General features: G+C 46.4%; 1 protein-coding gene across 1 annotated transcript; it reads left to right on the forward strand.

Moving 5' to 3' along the window:
• Positions 1 to 852: 852 nt before the first annotated feature.
• Positions 853 to 8480, forward strand: SSR2 (signal sequence receptor, beta (translocon-associated protein beta)). The gene is made up of 6 exons (XM_008570750.1): positions 853 to 924; positions 1613 to 1767; positions 2446 to 2544; positions 4110 to 4218; positions 6112 to 6189; positions 7897 to 8480. Exons 2-6 carry the CDS (start codon positions 1613 to 1615, stop codon positions 8005 to 8007), a joined length of 552 nt encoding a protein of 183 aa, XP_008568972.1. The 5' UTR covers positions 853 to 924; the 3' UTR covers positions 8008 to 8480.
• Positions 8481 to 15420: the final 6940 nt, after the last annotated feature.

Genomic DNA, 15420 nt, shown 5'->3' on the forward strand with positions numbered 1-15420 from the left:
CTTCAAGGTTAAGTGACAGAACTGCTACTTAAATTCATGACTGCCTAACTTCACACAGTTCATCCTCTGAACCTTGGGTCTTCTCCTCAAAATGCTATTTGGGGAATTTTGTATCCCAGCTGATTGAAAAGTGTGGGAAAAGTCCTAACACAGGGAGACTACTAGAGTAAAACCATCATAGATTAACCAGTATGAACTAAAGTAGTTATAGAGGGAAAGGATCTACTTGGAGGTGGGGGGGGGGGCCTTCAAAAGCCTTCTAAATAAAGCTCAAGGCTTGGTGACTTGACAGATGTAGGCGATGGCTAAGTTTCTCACCTGGGAATAGAAAGAATACTGGTAGGAATAGGTTTTTCTCTAATTCCTAATTCGAGAGTACACTCAACATTCTAGATAGATGATCCAAATCTCTAGGTTTGATACCTTCTCAAAACACTTAATCAGGTGCTGGTCACATACAATAGTAACAAGCCATCTTGAAAAACCACTGAAGAGGGCCTGCCCGTGGCTCACTCGGGAGAGTGCGGTGCTGATAACACCAAGGCCATGGGTTCGGATCCATATAGGGATGGCTGGTTAGCTCACTGGGTGAGCGTGGTGCTGACAACACCAAGTCAAGGGTTAAGATCCCCCTTACCGGTCATCTTTTAAAAAAGAAAGGAAGAAAGAAAGAAAAACCACTGGAGAGGGCTAATAAAACCTTGGAGGACGCACAAACAGACAAACCTGCCCGTTTGCGCTCACATCCTCTAAGCAGGGGAGCACTACGAAAGGAAAAGATGGGGCTTGTCCCCAAGAACTACAACTCCCACAAGGCATTGAGCGGAGTACCAGGGTTTCCGGCCAAGGCTTATTTCCGGTCTTTGGGCGCTGACGTTCTCTTCCGGTCTTGGTGACCCCCGAAAGGCAATTGGGATACCCACGGTGAGTCCGGGGTTAGCGGGACGGGGAACAGTCTGGCGTCCGCACATCACTCAGCGGCTAGGGGTTAGCTCGGGGAGGGCCAGAAGGTCAGAGGGCGCCCCGGGCGGGAGGACGCGTAATCTTGACAACTGGGGGGAGAGGACTGAGCGCCCCAAGGGACCCAGAAAGGGATATGGGGGGCGAGGCAGATGGGATCTCGGGGGATGGACTGAGGGTGGGATATAGGGGGGTAGGGGAGGACCCCGGGAGCACGCATGGGATCCCAGTGGAGCTGGGCAGACGAGAAGAGGAGCTGCGGGAAGACAGCAGCCGTGGGGGACTCCTGTGTGAGGGGAAGCTGGAGGCTGCTGCAGGTCCGAGAGCGGTCCAAATCAGGCACCCCAAAGAAAGCCCTTTTCTTTACATGTGAAGACCCCACCAGTTGGTGAGCACCCCTGGGTGGCCCTTGACAAGAGGAAGGCAGTGGATATGTTGGTGCTTGGACCGGTTTTCGGAGAGCTGCTGGTGGAGGTGGAAGGAAAGTCTAGAGTGGTCAGCGCTGCTGGCTTATGGACTGTTCTGTGGAAGGGGACACTGCTTTGATAGGATTAAAAGAGCTTATATAGACTTGTAAGGGAGGGCTGTCAGGAAGATTTTGATAATTTTTACATACTTGGGTTGACTGCCAATTTTGCTTTTTTCTCCAAAGATGAGGCTGCTGGCATTTGTAGTGTTAGCTCTGTTTGTTGTCACTCAAGCAGAGGAAGGAGCCAGGCTTTTGGCTTCCAAATCACTGCTGAACAGATATGCTGTGGAGGGGCGAGACCTGACCTTGCAGTATAACATCTACAATGTTGGCTCAAGGTAAGGAGGCCCTGGAGTTACAGATTGCACCCTCTTCTGGATTCTTAGTTCTCAGATGGGAATAGTGAGCATCTTGGTGGGTACTGTTTTCTTTTGGAGACCTCCAGCATCAGATATCATGAGTATACTACTGGACCTACTTTTGGAAGAGGAAGACATTCTTACCTAAGTTACAAGAAACCATCTTCCACTTTTTGGGTTGGAAGAGTTTCAGAGTAGGAAAGAAGCAAGAATTGTGAAAGGAGGGGAAGAGGTAGACACAGAAAATATACAATCCTTTGTTACATCAGGGGTTTAAGGTTTCAGCTTCCTTCTTTCCTTCACCTATGAGCGTTTTTGTTGCCTTTCTTTCATCTTATTCCCTTTCATTTTCTTTTCCATATACACTATGTTTCTCTTCCCCCTCCCTCTACACACACACATTCATAAAGAGAAATTGAGGCAAGAATGGATTTGGGCCCGTTCTTTTCTAGATACTTGAGTGTTTTGGTGCTTCTGAGTAATAGAATCCAGTCCTTGATCTGGATTCTTCATTGCAACAGACCCAAGTTACTATGTGACTCATTCTGTCTTTTGCAGTTCTGATTTTTTAGGACAAGCAGGTACGTATGATTGTTGATTGTTTTAATTTTATATCTATTACTTACTAACTCTTTTTGGTTTCCTCCATTTTTCTAGTGCTGCATTAGATGTGGAATTATCTGATGATTCCTTCCCTCCAGAAGACTTTGGCATTGTCTCTGGGATGCTCAATGTCAAATGGGACCGGATTGCCCCGTATCCTCTTGGCACTGAGTGATGAAGTTTGTGGCGGGGCAGAGGAGGGGATAGCAGGCATTGCCTGCAAAGCAGCAGGGGTACTTTAAACAGGCTGGGTGTGCATGGTTATTCTCCTGTCATCTCTTTGGATGAGATGAGGCAAGAGAGACTAGTAAATTGCATGAGCATGATTTAGAGTAAACCTGAAGAAGGAGGTTCCTGAAGTTCAGTTTAAAAGGCCCTGAAACATACTATATTGGGAGGATGTAGACACTTATAAAGTTGTGGCTGGGCAAGGATGTTTAAGGTGCTTTTAAAAGAAATTCAGTGAGATGCTAGCATGGAGGACATCAGTGACCTTTTAAAATCTCCTCTTATTGAATGATTCTCTATTCTGATTTACCAGTTATTTCCTGAGTATTAAATTAGATGTTTTTGAGCCGGCCTGTGGCTCACTCGGGAGAGTGTGGTGCTGATAACACCAAGGCCATGGGTTCGGATCCTACATAACGATGGCCTGTTAGCTCACTGGGTGAGCATGGTGCTGACAACACCAAGTCAAGGGTTAAGATCCCCTTACTGGGGCCGAGCCCGTGGCGCACTCAGGAGAGTGCCGCGCTGGGAGCGCAGAAGCGCTCCCGCCGCAGGTTCGGATCCTATATAGGGATGGCCGGTGCACTCACTGGCTGAGCGCGGTGCGGCCGGTCTCAAAAAGGACAAAAAAAAAAAAAGATCCCCTTACTGGTCATCTTTAAAAACAAAAAAAATTAGATGTTTTGTTTTCCCTTGTGAATTAAAGTATATTTAGGTTTTTCTGGTGGAGGGAAATGTTCTCTTTTTATTTTTGTGATTTTGTTTTGCTTTTTGTATTTTCAAGAACTTCAGTTACAGTCAATTAAAGATTTTCTGTGAGCTTAAGTGACTGTAATTTACATCCATAATATATAATGCTTTGAAAGTTTACTTCAAAGGGCTGGCCTGTGGCTCACTTGGGAGAGTGTAGTGCTGATAACACCAAGGCCAAGACTTCAGATCCCTATACAGGGATGGCCGGTTTGCTCGCTTGGGAGAGCGTGGTGCTGACAACACCAAGTCAAGGGTTAAGATCCCCTTACCGGTCATGTTTTTGAAAAAAAAGAAAAGAAAGAAAGTAAGTTTACTTCAAAAATCTTCATACTGGGCCAGCCCTGTGGCTCACTCAGGAGAGTACGGCACTGGTAGTGCCAAGGCCGTGGATTCGGATCCTATATAGGGATGGCCAGTGTGCTCGCTGGCTGAGCGTGGTGCAGACCACACTGTGCCAAGGGTTGTGATCCCCTTACCGGTCAAAAACAAAACAAAACAAAAAAATCTTCATACTGACTACATCATGGACCCCTGAAAAGTTAGCTAGAAAAACATCATATTATACCCCATACTTAGACTTTTTTAAAAGTCTATGCTTTTTCATTCCTGCAGAGTATTGCAGGTACGAAATCACCACGTGTTGGCAAGTGTTTTGTGAATGGTTCATTTACTCCACAAATTGAAAGGTTGTTACAACCTTAGCTTCATCTTTTACCCTTCCTTAACTCTTGGGCCAGTGCTAGCAACGTCTCTCACACCGTGGTCCTACGCCCTCTCAAGGCTGGGTATTTCAATTTCACTTCAGCAACGATTACTTACCTGGCCCAGGAGGATGGGCCTGTTGTGGTGAGTTGCCCAGACAAACCCTTGGCTGCATGGGGCTCAGATCTGCCTTTCCTTAAAAACTCTTGAAGAAAAATTGTATAATAGCCAGTAAGTTCTGAGGGAGATAAGACTGACCAGAAACTTGGTATTGTCCTAAGGAAATATGTTTCAAATTGTACAGTTTCAGAGCAATTGAAATGGATGGAAGAGGAGTACTATAGCATTCCCTTCCTCTTCATTTCTTCTGCTTTTCTTTTAATCTGGAATGCGTCATTTGCTGCCCAGTGTATTGCTATCCTTGCCTTTCCAAATGCATCTTCTGTGCCACTGCCATGTTATTCCCAGTCTCCACTGTTACTCTGTCCTTCCCTTGCTTAGAATGCTCCTGCTATCACATCAAGGCTGAGCTTTTCTGCCTTTCATTGCATACCCTCCAATAGTCTAGCTCTTGCCTGCCTCTCCAGCTTTCTTTCCCACTTTGCCCACACAAACCCTCTATCCTAATTAGGCTGAGCTCCTCCCTGCACCTCTCCCCCTCTCTCAGTGCTTATTCTTTCCTCTTTGCCTTTGTGCTCTGTTTGAAGTATTCTTTCTCTTCCACTTCATTATCTGAAGCCTTCTTAAGACCCAGCTTTGAGCTGAATCTCCTTGTTCCTGTCTTCCGCTTCTTTAATTCATATTGTTCTTTCCTATTCATTCTTTCAATAAACATTCATTGACTGCACCTAAACATCTGTAACACTTATAGTCCATGCCACTTGAACATTTAATTACTTACTGTCTTCGGTAGTTCTCTTTCTTATGTGTAGGTCTAACCCCCACTTCCCAATTTAATTACAGACTCCTTGAGAACAGGGGCTTTGTCTTAGATTTCTCTCTTTTTCCCACATGTAAAATTCAGTAGTAAACCGTCTTTTCATATATGAAACTCAGCAGTAAACAATCTTTTGATTGATTGACATAAAGGTCAACAGACATTTATGGAGCCCCTGCAATGTGCTAGACTCTGGGGAATACCAAGAAGATTAAGATACTGTCCCAGCCCTCAAAAAGTTTAGATCATAAATTTAAAAAGCTAAATAAATGTATAAAGCTAAAATGTATGGTCTTCTGACAGGCTACTTAGTGAAGGAACTAAGTAGGAACTTAACAGAGTATAACACTCAGCGCACTTTCTAAATTTTCTTTTTTTTTTAAACCACATAGAACAATATTCTTGTAATCCTAGGTATGTTTTCACATCTTGTGTCATTTTTGCTTTCACAACCAACCACAGGACTCTTTGGTTCTACCTGTCACTCGATGGGTTAATAGACAGAAAATCGGCTGCTGACTTAGAACAAAGTTGTTTGTAATGTTCTCCAAACTCTTGGCCTCCTCTCTAAGACATAAGAATGTGGGCCAGACTTAGCCCCTCCTCTGGTAATGTACATTTGGGTGGGGCTTTTACTTTTCAGAATCCTTCTTGTTATTTCATTTGAGCCTTGTGTCAACCCCATGAAGTAGAAAAGAGTATTTTTACTTGAGGAATAAGTAAATGATTGCCAAGGACAAATCATTCCATTACACACCTGGCCCTACAGAGGGGCCAGTGATAGTGAAAACAGAGTCTGAGGCTAAGGCAAAAGAATTTGGTTTTTATTTCAGTTGCATACCCGGCCTACCCTGTTTAATAAATGCTCATCATGTGATGTTTCTCAGGTCTCCTGGCTCCTAATTTACTCCTCTTTACAGCACACTAGAAGAAACATCCAACTCTCTCTAGATTAAAAGCTTTTTCTAATATTCTTGAAGCACTCTTGGGCCTTTGGGAACTAAAAATCTAATGCTTAGAATTGGGTTGGTTGAGACTGCCCTTTTTCAAATGAGATGAGTCGTAGACTTGCCTTACTGCCCTTCTTTTCTTCTTTTCAGGTTGGCTCTACCAGTGCACCTGGACAGGGAGGAATCCTGGCTCAGCGGGAGTTTGATAGGAGATTCTCCCCCCATTTTGTAAGCTTTTCAGTGTTCTCTTTTATCATTCCTCTGGCATGAGAACACACTTTTGGTTCTGGAACTTCTTGGCCTCCTTAGAAGATTTGGGATTTTTTTTTTTTTTTTAAAGATGACCAGTAAGGGGATCTTAACCCTTGACTTGGCATTGTCAGCACCACACTCACCCAGTGAGCTAACCGGCCATCCCTATATGGGATCCAAACCCGTGGCCTTGGTGTTATCAGCACCACACTCTCCCAAATGAGCCATGGGCCGGCCCCAGAAGATTTGTTTTGTTGGTTGGCTCTTGCCCTGGCTGCTTTTTTGGTGTGTGATACAGACAGCTGTCAAATATCCTGGCTTAACTATGCCCAGAGATTTTTGGCAATGGGAACACAATTGCCAGATCCTTTAAACTGGCCTTTTTCTCTACGCAGCCTGAGTAGATTTCCATCTTAGAGTCCTAGGTCTGTTTTGAGGATTATAAGAATGTCTGGTTAGATTCAGTGGGTCGTAGAGCTTTGGGAAAATTAAGTAGAACCTTTGTTGTACTCTAGTCTAGGAGAGAATTTTTTGAAGATTTGCCTAAAGTACTGAATGAGCATTCTTTCATTCATTCATTCTTTGAATAATTATCAAGTTCCGAATTATGTGCTCATTCTGTGCTTTGCTTTGGGAAACCAATGGTGAATAAGATATTGTCCCTTCCATTAAAGATATTATGGGTGCACGGAGGACTCAGAACAAGTGGATGGGCAAAAATGCTGTGATCATAGTTATACGCAATATGCTGGAGGAACATGCAGCAGGAACATCTAAGCTGTCTTCAAGAGTCAGAGAGGGTTTTCTGGAGGAAGAAAGGAAGGGCAGACATCCTAGAAGAGAGAGCAGCTCAGATATGAGAAAAAACATGGTATGATCCAAGAATGACAAGTATTTTATTGAGGCTGAAGGGCAGAATATGAGGTAGAGGAATGGAAGAGAGGGAGTCCAAGATATAAGTAGGGCTTAGGTCACAGGAGGCTTGACTTGACTGTCAGGCGCAAGACCTGACATCTCTGTTCTCAAAAATTGTGTGGAAGAGACACATTTCTCTTCCAGTCTGGGTTGGGTCCGGCAAGGCCTTTGGCTTCACAACTTGAAAGATAAATTTGTCTTTAAAGACCCATTCCGTATCAGGAATGGTCAGAGAGGAACCTTCCTGGCTGGCCAGGTGGGTCACTTGGTTAGAGTATGGTGCTGATAACACCAAGGTCAACGGTTCAGATCCCCATACCAGCCAGCTGACAAAAAAAAGGTGAGGGGACTAGACTGTGCTCGCTTCAGCAGCACATATACTAAAATTCAAACAATATATGGTGCCTGCGCAAGGATAACACACAAATTCTTGAAGTCTTCTATATTTTAAAAAAGGTGGGGGGGGGATGCCGGCCTGTGGCTCACTTGGGAGAGTGTGGTGCTGATAACACCAAGGCCAAGCGTTTGGATCCCTATATAGGAATGGCCGGTTAGCTCACTTGGGAGAGCGTGGTGCTGAGAACACCAAGTTAAGGGTTAAGATCCCTTTACTGGTCATCTTTTAAATAAATAAATACATAAATAAATAAATAAATAAATAAATAAATTGTGTTAGACCACTCCCTTTTTCTTTGGACTCATTCCCTCCCTGTCCTCCCCTGTGCCCTGACCCGGACTTCTAAGCAAGGCCTTTGTTTTTCTTCACAGCTGGACTGGGCAGCCTTCGGGGTCATGACCCTTCCCTCCATCGGCATCCCCCTGCTGTTGTGGTACTCCAGCAAGAGGAAATATGACACTCCTAAAACCAAGAAGAACTGAGCGGGGCTTCCACAGCCCTCCTCTCCCAAGAAATCCAGGTGCTTTCCAGACTCCAAAGGGTATCTCGAATGCAATTGCTTCTCCCTTAGCCCTTGGCCACCTTCTCCTGGATCCTGCCCTGCTCTCAACCAGAGTGAAGGACCAGGCCTAGGAGTCTATGAGAGCCTCCTTGGTTCCATTGTGAAGCCATACAAACAGGAATGCCTTTGGCAACAGCCTTGAGCCTAGAGGACCCTCTGGTGCCCCACCAGGTGCTGTTGGTATATTGCTGGCAATGTGAACTCTCTCAGGGGTCCAAGAGGGGCACTTTGGAGACTGCCTGACACCACCCCCATTCCCTCCCCTCCCCTCTCAGAAGAGGGTAGAAGATGAAATGAAAGCTGTGGGACTCTTGGGGGCTATCCAGTCTCTGTTTTGAGTTAGGGAAGCACTTACCAAATGGGGTTTTCTAATAAAAATAAATGCCACACTGACTTATCTGTTTTCCCATCACCTGGGTGAGCACAGGTGGTTGTTGGAGCCCAGGCTCCTGAGTAAGTGAGCTGAGTTCTGGCCTTGTAGGGGTTGTGGATCCTGTTCCCACAAAGATGTCTGCCCCTTTTTGAATCCTTTGTTTCCATCCCTTGTTTTCCTCTCAGATTGTTCTCATCAGTCAACACATATTCCTCTAAACCTTTCTTGCTTGTCAGCTCCTCCCCACAGCTACAGAAGATAGGGTGGGGAAAGATGGTCTGCAGAGGAGGAGCTGTGGTCATGTCCTCAGAGTCTTTCTGATCTGAAGTATTTATTTACTGACTGTTCTTGAAAAGCTGTCTCTTACGCCTGATTTTTGGCCCTTTTTCTGTTTAAGAACGAGCTTTTCTTGAGCTTGAATTTGTTTTTAATGCCTCTGTGCTTTGAGCTCAGGCCAGGAAGTACCTGGATCCCCTGAGTTCTAAGCATAGCCTATGGAAAGACAGTGACTTTTGCTGCAGCAGCAGTGGGGAGAAGCCACTCTGAGCTGATTCTGTCCAACCCAGGAATGCCGTGGTCTGAGAACAGCCTCCCAGGCAGGAGGGAAACCCAACAAACACCCGCTTTGTTCCTGCCACCAAGTTTCCCAGTTTAGATTCTGCTCCCCCGGCTCCCCTGCCCAACCGGTTTAACCTTTCCTTCACCCAGCAGTCAGAGCCTCTGGGCCCCAGGAGGATGAAAAGGACATGGAGACAACGGGAGGCTCCCAATGGAGTAGCCCTCTGCCAGCTCACATCCCTCTTTCAGGGGCTACAGCTTGGACACCTCAGGACTGGCCAGGTCAGAGGGCAAGGAGGATATATTTGCTTTTGTTCATTGCGTTCCTTTTGGAAACCTAGGACTTGCTCAGGAGAATGGGGAAAAGGACAATGGGTCAGAGGTTTGAGGTTGCAAACAGGTGTAGGGAAGGGAAAGGGAGCTAGTTTGATATGTATCATCTTGCTCTCTAGCACTATAAAATGTTAGTCTCTGGAGGAGGAAACACTTTTCCATCTGTGTAGTCTTCACTGGAAATATAATGAGTTAAGCTGTAGGAGGAGGGGTTCTGGTTTAGAGGACAGGATAAACCTCATAACTCTGGAAGGTAATATAAGGGATTTATTTCAGTCTAAACCCTGTGAGGTACTCCTTTCCCGAAAGCTCGGGTAGTCTTTACTGTACCTTCCCTTGCAGAACTTGGCACTTTGTGTCCTGGCCCTTGTTATAGGGAAGGACTAGGAGGGAATCCCAGGCCTGACACAGATGACAAGAGAAGCATTGCGAAGGCAGTTAATGTCATGGGCACCTTGACAAAAGGCCAAAACCAGATACTTCATCTCTCCCTCAGCTTCCTTGATGTCAGGATGGAATCTGAACCTCCCTTAAGTAGTGATGTTGGAGCATATAAGAGCCTCTAAAATCTGTAGACAAAGACTTGGCTGGAATAGTTGATTAGTTTCAGGATGGAGCTCTCTTAATTTCTTGAGGTAATTTAATAGAAGGACGAGTGGCAGACAGCACTCCTCCACTCTAACTGAAATCCACCCTAGGGAAGTGTGAATCCGGAACTCAGGATTGTGTGCAGGTCTGTGAGAGGACAGGGAAAGTAAGCACTGATTCTACTTCCTTCCTAGAGATTGGGTACCCAAACTGAGGCACCGCCCTTAAAGGCAACACAGATAGCAACTCAGCTTGCCAACCTGTTCCAGATCCTCTCCACCCCCTGGAGACCAGCCCTCTACCCCTCCCACATCCAAACTTTCAGCTGGCATCTGCTCACCCACACACCCAGCCCCAGTACCAGGAAGAGCCAGGTGCCTCCATTTCCACTCCCTTCGTGTACTAGGCTTTAAACTGAAGAAAGCAAATGGAAAACAGGCATAAGAGTTTCCACAAAGCTGGGAGTAGTAGAGCGATTCAGTGAAAGGATGGGAAGCTATCAAGACTTAGTCCTTGGGCCGGCCCGGTGGTGCACTGGAGAGTGCGGCGCTCCCGCCGAGGGTTCGGATCCCATGTGGAGACCGGTTCCTGCTCACTGGCTGAGCGCGGTGCGGGCACAACACCGAGGGTTGCGATCCCGTTACCGGTCAGTAAAAAAGACAAAAAGGAAAAAAAAAAAAAAGACTTAGTCCTTGAGAGAGCCACTCAGGGCAGCTCAGGACAATGGAAGCAGCACTGACTACAGAGGCAGGAGTACTGGGTCCCAGGACCAACTTGGCCACTTACTGGCTGCATGACCTCAGGTAAATTGCTCCTTGTCTCGGAGCCTGTTTCCTCATCTGGACAATCATGAGATTGCTTAATGAGAGGATTTCTGAGGAGCCCTCACCAGTAAGATGGGGCAGGTGTTTTCCTCGTGTTATGAAGTGAGAAACAACCACTGTTACATTTTCACCGTGTGGTTTGGGGCCCAGTCAGGTAGGAAAGGGTACACAGTTCTACATCTGGCAGCAGCTGCCTTCCTCCCACCCAGACTAAGAATATTAGAGCAAGGATAGACCGTAGATACCTAACTTAATCCTCTCATTTAATAGATCGGTAAAGACAGACAGTGGAAGTGGCTGATCCCAGGTCACCCAGCAAGTGGCAGGTACTACTATAGACCCAGCATGTATGCTCCAGTATTTGCACATATCTCATTTAACATCCCCATTTTACAGATGAGGGAATGAGGCTAATAGGTAACTCCTCCAAGGCTCTGTAACTAGTGAGTTGGTAGAGCCAGCCAAGATGTTCCAACTCCAACACACCCTTCTCATTAGACCACAGGCCTCGTCAGAGGAGTGTTCCCCATTACCTCAGGAAGTCCAATGTCTTCCCAAGGTGTTCTCTGCCCAAAGGAGAAACAGTGAGGTGAGTCAGCCCCCCCATGAGAAGCTGTTATCAGGGAAAGGGGTGGGGGCGCTGGTCATATATCCTGCCGCCTGGTATCCACAACAAGCCATGACTCCTGTGTATGCTGAGTTGCTTGGTCACCCTCTTCCTGTTGGCTGAGCTAGGGCCCTCCTCAAATGTAGCTGCCCTGGTAATTGCTCCTCCCTGTACTTTCATCACAAAAAAAATACAGTCTTTCCTCCTCCACTGATGTAACTTGCCTCTTAAAGGGACCAACGAGCAGTTTTGAGGCCCAGTTTGAGAGAGGGCAAAGGCCCTTGCTGACCCCAATGAGGACCTTGCTGTCAAGTAGGTTTCCAGCTGTGGGCTGTTTCTCTGAGATGTCCTCCTTCTTCCCTTCCCCAGCTGCTCTCTGTCCTTCTTGGAGGGGGTGAAATTTCCCTGCATGTCAAGTTCCCACATACTTTCCCCTCAAGGTGACCCCAACTTGGTTTCCTGCACCTGTTTCCACATGAGCCTGAATCCTGTGGCCACCCTTTGTTTAGGTAATACTGAGGACAGGGACCCAGGGGTCCTTGGGACCAGTGGTGGCACTGAAGGGGTTAAAGGCCTGGGCACAGCACTGTCTAGGGTGTTTGAAGTTGGGCGGGGAAGGGAAGGGCTAGAGTAGTTGAAGAGGCAGCTGGTCTGGACTGGAATGAGTCCCCCCTGTCTCCTATGCAAATTTCTGGACCATGAGCAGTTCCCTTAAAAGGACCAAGAGAGAGGCACCCCCATTGAGGTGCTGGACTGGATTCTTAAAGGGACCACCTGAAGCAGGACTTTTTCCTGTATTGAAGTCACCAGCTGAAGGCAGGAACAGCTGCCCCATCTTTGGGATATCTCCTGGGTCTGGTGAGTTTCCCTCTTCCCTTTCCTGGGTACTTACACCATGAATGGGCATTCTCCTAGAAGCAGAGATCTCCAGGAACGCCTTGGTACCCCAGGAGGTAGCCAAACAATTCATAGCTTCTCCAACCAGCCTCCTGCTTTCAGCTCCCATTTTTAATTAGGGGACATTGTGTGTGTCCACATGCAAGTGTGCAAATAAGTAATCACAATAATGGCCAACAGTTAATTAACACGACTCATGGGGCAAATGATGCTAAACCCTTTATATACATTATTTCTCAATCCTCATAACCCTGTGGGGTTGACATACCATAATCCCTATATTAAAGATAAGGTTTAGAGAAGTTAAATAACTAACCCAAGTCAATTAAGAGGTAGGACTGGGGTTCAGACTCAAGTTCATCTGATACCAAAATCCATTATGTTGTCTTTTGGTGTCTTTTTCTTACTTGGGAGGTAAGCATACCAAGGATTGCTCTGGGATCTTAAAACCTTAAGATCCTAATTCATCCAGAATCCCCTTTCTCTGTGCCTAACATTGTTCCTTTTATCCCAGGGGGTTAATTGTGAGATTTAAAGAGCCACCAACTCATACCTGAGAGCAAGGACCCGCACAGTCCAGATTGCCCTGTCTATCAGATTAGGAGTTCCCTGCTCCGCCCACAACCTTTAGCCATTTTCTGGGATCTGATGAGTTAATTCTCTGGGCTACAGTGGCCAAAGTCTTCTCAGGTGTGTCCCTCTGAACCTCAGACCCTCTCTTGCTCCACCCTTCTGGCATAGCACCCAGAACACATGCCAATAAACTGGCAGGAAGTAGAAGAGGACTGGTTGGTCTTGCCCCTTTTCTTCCCTGTCCCCCACAAATCATTGGATAGTCTGGGTCCCAGGTCCCTGGTAGAATAGGCATACAGCTACAGGCCTGGCAGAAAGGAAGAGGTCAGAGTCTCTAAATTCAGTTTGCAAACCAATTAAAAAAACAAAACAACAACAAAAAAACAACAGGTGGTCACACTTGAAAGCCCAAAGCAGCAAAATTCCTGACTGACTTGTGAGCCTAGTACATCAAGGAGATGGAGATGATATAGGGTGGGTGTTTGAAATGCCTGTTTGTTGACTTAGTAGGGGGGAGTGTGGTTAGATTAGGAGGCTGGGGATGCTTGACTGTCTTTCCAGCTTCAAACTTCCAGAATTAAGTACTAACAATAAAATCGGTAAATTTTTCTTTGGGCCCTGGAAGCAGGTGGGTGCCTCACAGGAGACAACCTGGAAGTTGATCAGGGCAGATGGCTTTTGCCCATACTAGCCCCTGCCCCACTAAGGGATGGTACCCAGGTCCCACCATTGTATTCTGGCATAAACTCTTCTGGATCCTTTTCTCTGTGCCTGACACTTGGTAGGTGCTAAAGTAATGTTTGCTGAATGAATGAATCCTCTATATCCTTTACCTTTCATTTCGGTTTTGGAACTGTGGTACTGCTGTGTGGCAGTTGACAGTAAAGTCAGAGAAAGAGTGAATTTCAACACACCAGCATTCAGCCAAGCCAGGCTGATGGGTGAAGCAGGGAGGATATTAGGATGCTCCTGCCATAGAATGGGAACAGGGTGGGAAGGAACTGTGGTTACTGGGGCCTTCTTTACCTGAGGCTAAGAGAAGCTCTGCTTTAACCCTCTTTGTGGGGCGCTGTTGGATTAATGGTTTACTTTCTACAGGAGAAGAAACAGTAGGATAAATTTTGAACCATCAAAGAGTTTTCTATGACCCTGTCCCGCCAGCGCCAGGAGACATGGAGGAGAAACGAGCATGCTATGTCATCTGGCCTCTCCCTTCCTCCCCAAGCTTTGTTATCTTGTTCTTTCAGGTCTTCTCCATTATTGCTCCTGTTGGGAGATTTAGAACTCCAGAGCCAGACCCAGAAAGCCTCCCAGGCTGCAAAAGGGCCAGCAAGCATTGCCCCCACTCCGCAGTGCCTGGTCTTTGATTGCTATCAGCAGTTCCTATCCCCAGTGTTTGCTGGCGGCAAACATAACCAGAGCCCTGCCTGCCCCCACCACCTCATTCAGATTTCTGAGATAACAAAGGGAACAGAAAGGACAAGGTGAACTTCGTTGGAGCCCCCATCTCATTTCTTTTCTAAGCTGCTTCTTTTCTTTGGCTGAGGTCATGGAGGTGGGGAGAGCGTGTGTGAATAACGATGTTGCCATATTTCTTTCAAAACTAGCCATTTGCTCTCTTTGGGAGCTTGTTTTTCTTTTTTTTTTTTTTTTTTGTTAGTTTTTTATTTTGCTTTGTTTTGTTTGTTTGTTGGTTGGTTTCAGAAAAGAATTCAGGTTCCATATTGTGAAGGATCTGCTTTGAAAACTCATCTCCAGGGCTGGCCCGTGGCTCACTTGGAACAGTGCGGTGCTGATAACACCAAGGCCCCAGGTTCAGACCCCATATAGGGATGGCCGGTTCGCTCACTGGGTGAGCGTGGTGCTGACAACACCAAGTCAAGGGTTAAGATCCCCTTACCGGTCTTCTTTTTTTTTTTTTTTGTCTTTTGTCTTTTTCCGTGTCCGGCAACGGATCGCAACCCTCAGTGTTGCCCCCGTACCGGACCAGGGACCGGCAACGGGATTGCAACCCTCGGCGTTGCTCCCGCGCTTCGCTCAGCCAGTGAGCGGGAACCGGTCTGCATGTGGGATCCGAACCCTCGGGCGGGAGCGCCGCCGCGCTTCCCAAGCGACGCACTTATCCAGTGCGCCACCGGGCCGGCCCTACCGGTCTTCTTTTAAAAAAAAAAAAAAAAAAAGAAAACTCATCTCCATCTATCAGCTTTGTGACCTTGAGCAAGTTAGTTAAGCTCTCTGTGCTGCTTGTTTCTTCATATGTAAAATAGGGAAAATAACGTCTATTTCAAGATATGGTTGAGAGGATTGCACAAGATGGATATAGGCACTCATTATGGGTTACCTCTCTTCCCCCTGTAGGCTCCAGATGATATTTAGGAAATGGGTATGCTGGGGTCTTCAATGTCTTCTCCTCCCCCAAACTTGTTACAGAATACCTGGTTACTGTGCAGTGAATCTTAACGTCCCCCTTTGATTTCTTTTCTCTTCCTTCCTGAGATTTTGAGATCCAGTTGCTCTAGATCTGGAGTCTGCAAACTTTTTCTGTAAATAATAATAAATAATGATAAATATTTTAGGTTT

Source organism: Galeopterus variegatus, unplaced genomic scaffold (genome assembly GCF_000696425.1).
Source record: "Galeopterus variegatus unplaced genomic scaffold, G_variegatus-3.0.2 Scaffold33, whole genome shotgun sequence".
NCBI classification, from domain to species: Eukaryota; Metazoa; Chordata; class Mammalia; order Dermoptera; family Cynocephalidae; genus Galeopterus; species Galeopterus variegatus.

What these genes read in the sequence shown, in the direction of transcription:
- SSR2 (XM_008570750.1), top strand. Translation starts at nt 1,613, where the DNA reads ATGAGGCTGCTGGCATTTGTAGTGTTAGCTCTGTTTGTTGTCACTCAA. An exon ending in ATCTACAATGTTGGCTCAAG is followed by an intron (nt 1,768 to 2,445) that starts GTAAGGAGGCCC and finishes CCATTTTTCTAG; the next exon opens with TGCTGCATTAGATGTGGAAT. An exon ending in AGGAGGATGGGCCTGTTGTG is followed by an intron (nt 4,219 to 6,111) that starts GTGAGTTGCCCA and finishes TCTTCTTTTCAG; the next exon opens with GTTGGCTCTACCAGTGCACC.